The following is a 14,178-nucleotide window of genomic DNA, read 5'->3' as shown; positions in this document are numbered from 1 at the left end:
ATCATGTCAAAGTCATTTCCGAGGAAAATAAGGAATCAAAAAGTATTGTTTACTAAGTCTAAGACCTAAGTTAAAAAGACTATTCAACTTATTTGAACTCTTTATTAGTTTATTTTCTTTACAATCCGATTCAAAATGGCAATTTTTGACTGTCTTAGAAATGTCAATATGCCGGGTTGCATTTGGTTTGAAGGAGACAAGAAAAATGCCTATGCTTCCATGTTAGCTGGGTTCTTAGTAAGTCTTGACCTGCAAAAAAAGAAACATTATTGTTAAATCAATTAAAAAAAACTTTTTTTTAGTTTTTTACTGGTTGGTGGATCATAATTGACTCGGCTACAAAAGATCCAGGCCTTATCCCAGCTGGTTATTGGATGTGTGGTGTGGCAGGTACCATTTCACTGATTATGGTGAATTCTGTTTCAAATGCACAGGTACTTTCATACAATTAATGAATTTTTTATTATATTACTCTAAATGTGCTATTTTGTCTGCCTAGATGGGTGGTGACTCATTCGAAGGTGGATGTTTGGGTACTCGTGGAGCTAGAATTTGGATCTTCTTGGGATTTGTTTTTGGTTTTGCTTCAGTTATAGCATCTTGCATGATTCTTTTCTTAAAATATATGCATGAAGGTAAGCGAAATGTAAATATGTTGTTTAGATACTTCATTTTTTGATTAATAGAGTTTTAAAAGCATTTATAGATAGGGAAACAACTAAGAAAAAAAAATTTTGTCAAATTTTGACTTATAAAGAAATTTTGGTTTAATTCTTTTTGTATAATAGATCTTCATGTGCCCCTAGAAAATTTTTATTATTTATGAGATAATACCAAGGATAATACCTATGTTTTAAGATCTAAAAATGTTTTGATGATTTGTAGGTAGGTCCTTGGGGATGGGACGCATATTGCTCAGGTGATATCTACAAGTTTTTGAATGGTAGTAGTGTCCATTTAATATTTAAAGAAATTAATTTACATGTTCTTTCCAATTTGCTTAAACAAACATATGTTATTCCGAACACAACTTCAGAGCACTAATTATTATTTACATGTGCCTATTCTTCTTTAAAACCATTACACAGGGAAGCCATACAGAAAAAAATCTGTTGTCAAATATTGACTTATAGATAACAAACACACTTTATTGTTAAAGAACTACAACATATATAATTCTTATTAACAAAGCTTGAAAGACATATCTACAATATTAAGTTCTATAAGATATACAATAAAGTCTTATAGAACTTAATATTGTAGATATGTCTTTCAAGCTTCGTTAATAAGAATTATATATGTTGTACTTCTTGAACAGTAAAGTGTGTTTGTTATCTATAAGTCAATATTTGACAAGATATACAATAAAATCTTATAGAACTCACAAGGATAGCAGAAATATTTTACTAATATAATTATTGTTGGTTAAATTAAAGGTTTTTGAACTAATGTCAAACACTCAATGCCATGTGGTTATTCATTTTAATGCCCATATAAATAATGGAGTTCTTTATGTAACTAAAGTGAGGAATAGGTGAACATAAAACAGGTTCCAGGCATATTTGATAAGTTTGGGTATTTGAGAAATTAAAAAGATGTTTGTGAACAATATACACTGTTTTCAAAACAAAAAGAGTTGGTAGGGTGAGGATTTTAATATCAATGAATAGTGGTTTGCAATGAGTACATTGATATACCAGACACAATGACCGAACAGCTCTTTTTTGTAGAACAAAAGAGGATTGAACAAGATATTAAGTACAGAAACCCCAGAATGGAATACAGTATCTTATATGTGATTCCACTAAGGTAAAATAAAGAAATTTTGGTTTAATTCGTTTAATTTTAATACAATAAATCTTTATGTGCTCCTATAAAATTTGTATGATATCTAGCAAATCTAAAGGGGGTATCTTTAGAAAGGCCAGAGCACTTACAATAATTTTGGTGTGACGTCATCATATGTAGGCCTAACAAATTAGATCACATAGTAGCCGACCGACGTGTAACAGTCGGCTACAGGTTGTTTATCTTTTTGCTTTTACTGCCGGTTCCATTAGTTTTTTTCATTTTTACACATTAAAATCTGTAATAAACTAATCTGACTATGCTGTATAAGTTGTGCACCTGAATGTCAGGGAAATTACTCTGAAAACGTGCCTAAAGTTCATGTATTTAGTTTTCCAAAAGAGAGTCAATCGTTGCAAAACAAATGGTTACGAGCAATGCCGCGAAACGATTTAGTGTGTGAGTAAATACTCAAAGTGTGTGAGTTACATTTTCCTAAAGGTAATATAATTTGCAATATATTTCTGAGCAGGATCCCAAAACAGGTAAAATTATTTTAGTCAATTTAAAAAAACCCTGATTAAAGAAAAATTCTATTCCAAATATTTTTCCAAATTGCCCCGATTATTTTTTGAAAAAAATTAGTTAATATTTAGTAGAGTTACATCTTTAGCAAGCTTTAGGGAAAGTAAACAAAAGTTTAATAATCATAAAGAGGATACATATTTCGTCAATTTTGAAGGGTTTTTAAAAGTTTTAATGTTAAGGGTGGGTGGTTCTTAGTAGCAAATTCTGATAATTTAAGATTATTTAAATTAGAGTATACTTCTGGTCCTGGAATAACTTTTTATTTATAACGATTTGATATTAGAGACATATTTATATGGCCACTCTATTTCTGTTTCGATACCAAAGTCACTATTTAAAACTAGCAGCTTGGATACGTTAGGAAATATGGTAGATACAATTTATAATAAGATGATGTCAACTTCCTTAATTTTTAACACTGAACCTTATTAAAAAATTAAAGTTACCTATTAACTAGTAGATAGCAATGAAATATATGAACCACCAACCAAACCAAGTTGGTAACCAAACTGATTCCGACAAAACTAAAAACATAATAAATTTTGTTATAGATATTCTTTTAAGTATAAAAGGCTCTGATAAATTGACACAAAACTTAAGATTTATTTCAGAACAGCTACCTTTATTATGGTTAACAAGGAGAGATATAGATATTCACCTAGCACCATCATCTTATGTTCAATTTTATTTACTATCTGTCCCCATTGTTATAAATATTTGCCTAACCCTGTCCGTCTTATACTGCCTCATCCCAAAAACATTTGTAATACATTTTTAACAGATCCTCACATTGATGAAAGAATTTTTTTTTTAACCTATGCTCAGAATATTTTTCAGTACCTAACACATAAAGACAAAAATGTTATATTTCTTTTTGATGAAATTCATATTGACTCCTGTTTGGATTATAAAGGAGGCAATACTGTAGGCACTGCAGTAAATAACAATACTATTGCATCCTCTGTGGTGGCATTTATGCTAACTAGCCCATGTTCAAGTTTCAAAGAAGGTATTCATATAGGTCCTGTGTTCAGAATAAATTCGGAAATGTTATATCAGTTTATTAAAACAATAAAAAAATTAGAGGAAATTGGTTGCCTAGTATTTTGTACAGTTAGTGATAATAATGCAGTAAATAATAAGACCATGAGTAATATTTCACCCTTTAAAAAACTCAGCATGGTTTACCCACATCCTATTGATCCAGCAAAAACCCTATTTTATCTTTTTGACACAGTTCATTTATTGAAATGTATTTTTAATACCTGGCTTAATTCAAAACCTGATCAAACATTTTTTTATCCTGATTTTGAGACAGTCAAGAAAAATATGCGGTTTTTTCCATCATAAAAAGACTATGAATTGGAACAAGACAAATTATTAAAACATGGCTATTCACTTAGCTTCAAAGCTTTATATGCATCATTTATAAAAGACAAAATGTTAAATTAGCACTTAAAATTTGTAATCCTTTTGTAATCGAGGCTCTGAAGAGCTTTGTTAGTAATATGTCTTTTTCACAAGATACAGTAGATTTTATTTATTTATTTATTTATTTCAATATACGGCAGAGCCAGTTTACAAAAACAAAATAGATAATACAAAATACTAAACAATATAGCAATATAAATACAATACTAGAATTACAAAAAAAATATATATATTACAAGATAAAACCTCTGAAAAAACAGTCATCAACAGGGCTAAAAACTTAGCACTATCCAAGGAACGTAGGTTAAAGTGTAAGATTATTTATTTTTGATTTGAATGACCGTAAGCCGCCGGAAAATGGATCCAAACTATTTTCATTAAAGAAACGCAAAGTCCTAGTCAGTGGAGAAAAAAACCCATAGTTGGCCGAATGAAAGGGTAAACGAAACATAGAAGAGTTGATCCTTCTTTGACAGGTGTTAAAAGGAATTGCTTCCAAGATGGTAGGACAATGATATAAACCATTTAAGATCTTATAAAACGTTAAAGCATCAGAATAATGCCGTCTGACTTCAAGATTAGGGATATTAAATTGGACACTGATAGCATTATAGTCGATGTAATAATTACGAAAAATATTAACTTCAGCTCTGTAAGCAAGGGATCTTAAGAATCTTCTTTGTACAGCCTCAAGGTGTTCAATATGAGAATCATAATAAGGGGACCAAATTACAGACGCATACTCAAGCAAGAAACGTACCAAAGGGTAATAAAGTAATTTGAAACAATAAGGTGAAAGATGTACACTATTTCTAGTGATAAAACCAAGACTACGCATACTGCTGTTAATAATATCCAAAATGTGCGGCAAAAAAGTTAGATTGGTATCAAAAAGAACACCTAAATCTTTAACTGTATCAACTGACTTGAGTTCGTTATTGTTGATTGTGTATTGATAATTAATAATTTTATTAGAACGACCAAACGAAATACATACAAACTTCTTTACATTCAGTTCCAGACTATTGCTATTACACCACTCAGCAACACTATTTAAATCCAATTGAAGTAGCTCAGCATCAAGATATGACTCAATGGCTTTATACAGTTTAAAATCATCAGCAAAAGCAAGATGTTTTGAATGAACTATTACATCACTCAAATCTCTTATGAACAAGTTAAAAAAGACCGGTCCAATATGCGAACCTTGAGGCACGCCTGAAGATACTTCAATACCATTAGAAATATAATTACTTATCCTGACCAACTGTGTGCGACCAGTCAAAAAACTGTGACAAAACTTGACCAAAGTCCTACCAAGGCCCATAGCCCCAAACTTCTGAACCAGATGTTCATGACCAACCCTATCAAAGGCATTTGAGAAGTCTGTGTACACACTATCGACCTGTACAGACCTCTCAAAAGCACCAATCAAATCATACTGGTAAGTCAACAGGTTAGTCACCGTAGATCTACCCTGACAAAAACCATGCTGATGATCACTAAGTAATCGCCTACAGTGCCACGAAAATCGCACAGAAAACAACCTGTCAAACAGTTTAGGAACTACAGACTGAATACACACACCTCTATAATTACAAATATCAGTTCTATCCCCATTTTTATGAATTGGCGTTAAAAAGCTTACCTTCCAATAATCAGGAAATTTGCCTGATGTCAAGCAAAGATTGAAAAGGTGATGCAGAGGCTTACTCAGAGTGCACACACAGTTTTTAAGAAAAACAGATGGGATACCATCAGGGCCAAAAGAATGTTTGTTCGGAAGGCGTAAGATTTCATCAAATATGTCCAATAAAGAAAAAGAGATGCGATTTAAATCCAGACTGTAATCAAATTTATAGTCAGGAGCCTTGCGGACAGGTTGCCTGTATGTAGTTTCAAAATACCTAGCAAATAAGTTTACAATATCTTGACCATTACCAGCAACCTCGGCTTCCATATGCATGCTATTGGGGTATGAATCAGACCTACGTAATCTATTGATGTGTTTCCAAAATGAAGAAGGATCATGAGAAATTTCAGTATTTAATCTTTCAATATATGACCTAAAACATTCATCACGAAGAGTTTTACATTTATTCCTCAAATTTGAAAAATTAACATAATCCATAGGATTCTTACTATTTTTGAATTTTGTGTGAGCAATCTTTTTTTGAATAACAAGATTCTGTAATTTTCTACTAAACCAAGTGGGAAAATTAGATGATTTAAAATGTTTAATTGGAACAAACATCTCAATAGCAAAATAGCGAGCATTGTAAGTATCCCAATTCATGCAAGCAAGGTAATTATTAATGGCAACAAAATCACAGTTTACAAAATCATAATAATAAACATCATACTTAAGACTAAAATCACAATTAATAGGAATACTTATTTCATAAGCAGGATGGTGGTTTGATGCCGGTGATAAATTTTCAGTAGCATATATGACTTTAACATTTGACAAACTTGAGAAAAACAGATCAAGAAAAGTACCAAACAAATTTGGCAAGCCATTCACCTGCTTAAGATTAAGATAGTTACAACAACTACATAGCACATTTGCAGATGTTATAGACTCAACATGCAGTCCGTTCACAGTGTTCCTCCATACCGCATGTGGCAGATTAAAATCACCACAAAATAGAATATCACAACTAGTATGAATACTCACAAGATCCATGGATGTAGAGGCAAATTCCTCATAAATTGATAAAGGAGAAGCAGGAGGGATGTAGACAGCACCAAAAATGATATTCTTGTCACTGCATGATACAAGCACAAAGATGTGTTCCAGGGTTGAATCACTGGACTGTAATAACCTGGCTTTAAAACATTTACGAACAGCAATCAAAGTGCCACCACTCCTTTGCCTCCCTGTATTTGTGTAACTTCGATCCTGACGAAAAATATTGAAGTCAGTGAACCTTAACTCCAGTCTAGAAAATCTTCATTAAGCCAAGACTCCACCAAAATCACAACATCATATATGCAACTGTTGACAGCATTCCGCAGATCAGCTATTTTAGTTCGCAAACCACCTGCATTATGAAAGTATACATTTAGTTTTTTGGAGTCTGCTTAATAACATTATTCCTCTTTTGTTGGACTACTTTAGGAATGCTATTAAAATATTGTATGCATAAGTTCTGTTCTGTACGTGAGCGCAAAGTAAGTTCTTCATAAGCATTTTTTACTTGCTTACGTTGAATAGGTGTTAGGTCAGCTTTTATTTTTATTTTAATTTGAAGGTTATTAAGTGATTTACGATTTTTTAAAACAGAGGATGCCAGCTCACTATTAGGGAAAACCACTCTTAAAGGTCTCAATTTGTCTTTGTTCAATTTGCCTAGACGATAGGCTTTAAAACTTGTACAGGTAATATTTAGTCTTAGAAAGCACTCAGTTACATACTTCTTGTCGTGATCTAAACGAACTTTAGATTCTTCGGCATTACTCTCAGGGACATCATAAAAAATAACATTCTTGGATCTGGAAGCTCTTTCGTGCATTTCCTCGTAAATCTCTGCAGGGGTCTGCTCAGCAGCCATGTTAGTCTTACTTACCCCCTGAGATTTTAATTGATCCAACTCATACTTAAGGTCTTGGACCTCAGATTTAAGCTCAGATACCACTGAGCCAAGGTCGCCTGTCTGAATAGCCTTAATTTCATCCAACAGACATGTCAGCTTAGTGTTCTGATCGTTAATAGCATTAAAAATATTTAATATGATCAAAACAACATCCGGCATCTCAATATTCTGTTTGTTTACTAGACGATCTTGAATTTTCTCTCTTAACCTCGAAAAGTCGTCAGCTGTTTCAGCGAATTGATCCTGTGCACTGTTCGAAACATACGGCTGCGAAACACGTTTACGGGCTGTAACGAAATCGCTGTTGGCAATCGCAGGCGACAGCAACAAGTCGGACTGATGACCAGACATTACTCGACCCGACAAAGATGCCTGCTGATCTTGAACCTGATCCGGGTCACTCAACAGATTGGATGGCGCCAACGATGCACGGCACCTAACCTTAACGGCGGCACATTTTTCACAACACCAATTGTGTGAACCAGTCTTCCTAGCTTGTGCGACAACTTTATTAAAACTGGAAACCGAAAGGCCCGTGCAGCCCCTATGGAACCAAGAATTACACAAACTACACTCAACTGAACTAGAGTTTGATGAAAACCCACGACGACATTTACAACAACTACTTACGTTGGCCATCTTGGTGTGATGATTTTATTGGCATTATATGGACATGGTGGAGAATTGTAAATGTAAAAACTCTCCCTTAAGAGAAAATGCTTATTAGATAAGTAGCAAGAACCTTTCACCAAAATAATATTACAAGCATATTTAAGAGAAATTTAGTATTCATTATAAGAAAAATTCAAGAAATACAATAAGGGCTTTTTGCTTTGAAATTTTGTTTTGCCAAAAAAAAATCGAATGGGGTGCGACTAAGGGTTTAATTCACGTCCTGGCTGCCCTGTCTAAACCAAAAACCCTTAAATATCATTCAGAAAATTCACATACTTTTCTCATTTTACGTTAAAACTTCTGATGATTTATATACACTGCTAAATGCCTAGGCCTACATATGATGACGTCACGGGTTAAGCGCTCCGGCCTTATTATAGGAGGTATTGTATCTAGGCCCCTAAGAATGGGATATTGCACAGGTGATATTTATAAGTTATTGATTGGTAGCGATATTAATAATTTGGTAAAATTATTAATATCGCTATAACTTTGTTATTTTAAACCTAAAATTATTATTAGTGTCAATAAACTTTTTTATTAAAAAAATTATTAACTTTTGATTTATGTAAAAATATACAGGGGATTCCATTTAACCAAAGTACATTTTTTCGAAAACACGTTAATTTTTTTTTCTGTTTTCACCAACTTTCCTAATTTAATTAATCCTGACTTAATCGGAGGCACTCTGTATAATATATTACTTTATTATACTCTCTTATAAAGTTGATATTATAAAGAAAATGCCTTGTGATAATTTTTAAGTTTCCATTGGTTAAAAAAAAAATTAACCACATAAAACTTATTATAGTTTATTGTATGCATTAATTACAACCAATTATAAAAATCTTTGAATAAAAAATATCACTCAATACATTGTAAATAATGGGTGATCCAATACGAGATACTTTTTTAAATCGGGGTTTGTTTAACAAATCACACATGTGTTATCTCGAGCCGATACGAAATTCTTATCTAGTGTTGTTTGATATTTCATCATATACAGATTTATAGCCGATTTTCAGCGTTGAATTGGTAACAACCGCGGTTACTCTTTTCGTTGACAACTTTGCCAGGTAAGTGTGACGTATTGTTCCCCCACCACTTAAATTCTGATTTAAAGAAACAGTCGCTGATTTATTGGTTATTAGGAATTAAAGAGTTTATGTTTTTGTTTTTTCTTTTCTGTTTAATAAAAAATGCAGTCAAATTTTGTGATTTTCCAGAGCCTTAGCCACTCTTTTCTTTCGAATAAAAATGCTTTTATTGGATCCAAAATAAATAATGTAAAATGGTCATGTAAATATGCATGGGTGAAGCCATAAACATCTTATTGCCGGAATTAATTTTAAATTTTCTCTCCTTTAATTTAACTTTTTTTAAGTAGCGTTCTACTTTTTGTTCTCCTTGATAATTTAAAACTATTTGGGATTTATTTTTCTTAATTTATAAAAGGCGCACATCATATCGCAAATCTCAATCAATTTTTTACAATCAAAGCATAGCCTTCTTCTGAACTGTATAACCGAAAGTTGAACCCAAGTCCAAAACCGGGTTATAATTGGTAAATACCAAATGTGACGTTACGTTTTCCCCTATTTTGGTTAAATACCAACAAATTAAAAGTTAAATACCTAAGAACCATTCCACGCTGAAAATCGGATTAAGTTAGAGCAACGCTTACAAATTGTGGATTTGTATTTCCAAAGTCACTGCTCAGTGAAAAATATTTTTGTGTACTTCGTCCAAGTTATGGCGTGTATAATCGTCCTACTCAATGCACCATTCGCAAAACATTAAATTTCGATCCAATTTTGCATCCATTCAGAAATCCTTTCTCCGGTCTATGATGCTATTCAGATGATTATATTACTGTTATAACTGAAAGTGTTCGCGAAGATCCTGTCATCGTCGTCCTTAAGCTTTCGGTCTCTGCTATGTGTGGCGTATTCGAATTCGTTACACGGATTGAAGGCTTTCAAAAGATATTAAAGGGTCAAGTTGGATAAGGGTTCAATTAAAATCCAAGCTCTTCAAAATTTTGTTTCTTTTATTGCCAACGTTTCGGCCTATAGATCGTGAGACCCGTTAAATTGTGTGTAACCCAACTCAACCTGACTCCCTTGAAGTTCTTCGAAATAGAATTTTTAACGAATGTCAGTTAATAATGCCCGTGTTCGCTAATGTGCGCAGAGGTTTTGAACAATTGTATTTTTGTACAATTGTATTATGGAGATTTTTTTCCTCATTTAAAATAAGGTTTTTTTTTATCTTTTACATTTATTCATATTTCTTGAGAACGGATGGGTAAAATAAAAAAAATTAAAATAGGGCGATGTAGAGAATAAAATTACCTTTCTGAGCTAAAACCGATTTAGCCTAGCCTGAAAGTGTACAATCTTTGTACCTTTCCGAGCCTGAACCGCTTAATTACCTTGAATTCAAGGTATCACTCGACCCCTATTCCCATTTAAAAAATTGACATGGGGGTTCTGGAGGTTGAGGGGATAACGTCAGAGAAACGCAATTTCTGTCAATAAATGTCTCCCTCAATATTAACACATTAAGCGCCATGCACATTTTTAATATCTACCTTATCGGACCACCATAATATTCTATGAACAGACACGGGTGTCTGTCCTGGCCTTCCAATTAAACTTGACTAAGCCAGGTCAAAACGGACACATAATGCAGACACAACATAATTATTTCAGCGCGGGGTCAAAACAGACACTTTTAGCAGACACAATTTTGCAGCAGACACGCTGAACTTGTGCGTTTATGCCTGCGGTGCGCCGCGCATTATCAGTTATGCGGTATTATTTGCTTCAGTTTTATTTAGCTCGATGCCAGTGTTGTTTTCTTTATATTTAATTAAGCGTTTTGATGTGTATTTTGTTTAAGTATTTGTGTAGTAAAGCAAAACATGAGCAAGAGAACTACAGAAATATTAAAATTAGCCATCAAGAAAGAAAAAATGATGGACGATGAATTTGAAAGCAAAAGTAGCGAGGGTAAGTTAGAGCAAAGTAATAATTATTTATTTCAATTAATAAGTTATGAATTTTGTAAGAAAGTTTTGCTGAATTTCAATTTATAATAAGCCCTTTTTAGTAAAAAAATTAATGTTTGTTTGGAGTTATTTTTTTACTCCTGCAGTTTTATTGTATGTATAGTGTTGATGTTGAGGTCCACAGAAGTCTCAGTGAGAGGCCTTTTAGTACTTAGAGGACTTTATTAGTGAAATAAATGGTACAAAAAGATTAAATTTGGAAAAACAAAAAACTGCTTAGTCATTCTACATTATTACATCATACACGATTACGTCATAATTTTTCTCTCTTTGTTTTTAGTCATAACGTCTACCGCTAATTTAGAAACACACTTAATACTTAAGCTACGTATACAAATGCGATTCGGATATCAATATAGTATGTTGATATGTAGCAATCCGCATCTATATTATAGATCACTGTTATTTAAATCTGTTCTATATCTTATTCTCCGCCTATTAATTAATTATAATTTTAAAAAACACAGGACAATTTAAACAGTTCTATTAAATTGAATATTTTATTTTCAAATCCATTTCATGATTCCGACGACAATTCTAGAGATCCGCTCTACAAACCATCATCGGAAGAAGAGTCTAGTTCCGGTCCAGGATATATGGAGTACTCTCCCTTGCATCAGGATAAATATTCAGATAGTAGTAAAAATAGTGACCGTGACTCGGACAGTGATGTCGAAGTAGCAGAAAACCAAAACTGTAATGACGACAATTTAGTGGAAACTGAGCCTGGGGAAAGTCATGAACCATTTGGGCAAGTACAAGGCCGTCAGAAATCTTTCGTGTTTACTGAACAAGGAAATATTAACGAAGCTCTTGTTGCACTGCTTGCCGATGGTTCACCATTTGACTTTTATTCTGTTTTTATTGATGATAAAACATGATCTAAAATTGCAGATGAGACCAATCTGTATGCAACACATTGCCTTACAAAAGAATCATCTGACACGTCTAAACATTCTCGAAAACACTCCTGGGTGCCCACTATTAATGAGGAAATAAAAAAGCTGTTTGGTCTATTAAGTTATATGGGTATAGTAAAAATTTATGAGATTATGAGAAATGAAATGAACCATTTATGAGAAATTACTTAGCAAGATTCAACCTCTAATTAATACTTTTATTGAAAATAGCCAAGCTGCTGTTATGCCACCTGAAACGGTCTGTGTCGATGAAAGCTTGATACCATTTAGGGGTAGAGTGATTTTACGTCAATATATGCCACAAAAAGCTCTGCTGTAATGCTGGGTATACATGTAACATGAAGGCATATTCCGGAAAAGAAGCCGATGGACGAACGTCTGTACCTACGAAAGTGGTAATGCACCTCACTGAAAAATTGCTAAATCAAGGACGAACAGTTGTAACAGACAACTTCTATACCAGCTTAGATTTAGCAAATAAGTTGCTGGAGAAAAACACTCATTTACTAGGGACATTAAGAAAGAATAGGAAAGGGAATCCTCAGAAAGTAATCGAAAAGAAACTGAAGAAGGGTGAAATGATAGCAGAATAAAATGATGATAGTGTTGATGTTTGATGGTATAACAATTTTGAAGTGGAAAAATAAAAGAGACGTGTTAATGCTATCAACTAAATATACGGATAAAATGGTTAGTGTTATTAGAAAAGGTAAAGAGGTGCTGAAACCAAAAATGGTGATTGATTATAACTTAGGAAAAACCCCTATCGATATATCAGACCAATTTTCTAGCTATGGATCTGCCTTACGAAAAACCATTAAATGGTATAAAAAAGTGGCCATCGAAATTATTCTTGGCACAGCAATTGTAAACGCTCATTTTTGTTATCAAAATGTCACGGAAAATGCAACGTCAATAACTAAATTCAGAGAGTGTATTATAAAGTCACTGCTAGTAGAAGTCGAAAATGATGCAAAAACATCAACTTCACACCTCAATAGAATGAAATCTCCTTCCTTTAAAAAAATGCCAGGAAACGCTAGAGAGGTCCGAAAATATTGCAAAGGTTGTTACAAGAAAAAACCTGAAGGATTAATTCGTAGAAGTAAAATTCGTAAAGTTACAACGTATTGTGATGACTGCGACAATAAACCTCGTTACGACTGTTTCAATGTAGCACATAATATTACCTAAATGTTGTTTTACGTTTCTTTGTGTATTACACATAAATATTTTTCAGTTCTTTATCTTTCGTTATCTTTAGTTCCAAATAAAAGTTATTTTGTAGTACACTTGTTTTCTTTTTTATATGTAAAAAAAAATCTAAAATATAAAGTATCTAAAAATAGGTTTATATTATTCGACCATTTGTAAATCGGCAAAAACATATTCCCGTATTGGTGTCTGCTATGGCCCTGTATTAAAAATATATAGATTCTCATATATAGATATATATTCTGGCTGGCCAGAACAGACACAATCAGCACTATATAAAGGAAACGTGCGTCTGCTTGGCACATTTGGACAGACTGTAAAACAGACACCTGTGACTGCAGTAGCCTGCCAGGTAAAAGCGTGAACAGACACCGGTGTCTGCTTTGGCGCTCAATGTGTTAAATTTGACGTGTTCTTTGTTGTATTTATCAAGATTTTCTATATTATTATACAAATTATAAAAATTAAATTCATGCTAATTTCCTTTGAGGAATCAATCATATTTAAGATTTGTTTTACGTCTTTATTATTTATTATTAGTATTGCAAAAAGTAATTTTTTTTTAGAAAAAAAAGCACCTGGAGTAGCTCTCTTTCTTCACAATGCCTTCATTTGCATGTCCATGATTATTTTTAAATTTGGTAGAACTGAGGATGTGTGGGGCTAAACTAAACTGGTCCATAATGGAGGTATTATTGATGTCGTCATGTAAGGAACCTGGTTTTAAATTAATATTTTGTGTATAGTCTAAGCTTAACTCACTTCACCTGACTTACTTTTTAGCTTTAAGAATTGTATTATTTAGTTTTTTTTTGTAATATAGGAATATATGAATAAATTTATTTATATTTGTGATAAGAATATTTAACTAAGGTGTACAAAAAATACAAAT

The 14,178-nt window shown here is 32.8% G+C and overlaps 1 protein-coding gene across 1 annotated transcript; it reads left to right on the top strand.

The window, feature by feature from the left end:
* Positions 1-14,147, top strand: LOC126734796 (transmembrane protein 50A). Its single transcript, XM_050438536.1, has 4 exons — positions 1-237; positions 303-434; positions 500-635; positions 13,853-14,147. The coding sequence occupies exons 1-4, from the start codon at positions 136-138 to the stop codon at positions 13,951-13,953; spliced, it is 471 nt and encodes a 156-aa protein (XP_050294493.1). The 5' UTR covers positions 1-135; the 3' UTR covers positions 13,954-14,147.
* Positions 14,148-14,178: the final 31 nt, after the last annotated feature.

The sequence above is a fragment of the Anthonomus grandis genome, chromosome 4, assembly GCF_022605725.1.
Source record: "Anthonomus grandis grandis chromosome 4, icAntGran1.3, whole genome shotgun sequence".
NCBI lineage: Eukaryota > Metazoa > Arthropoda > Insecta > Coleoptera > Curculionidae > Anthonomus > Anthonomus grandis.
The sequence above is the reverse complement of the archived record's forward strand: the minus strand, read 5'-3'. Positions and strand labels throughout refer to the sequence as shown.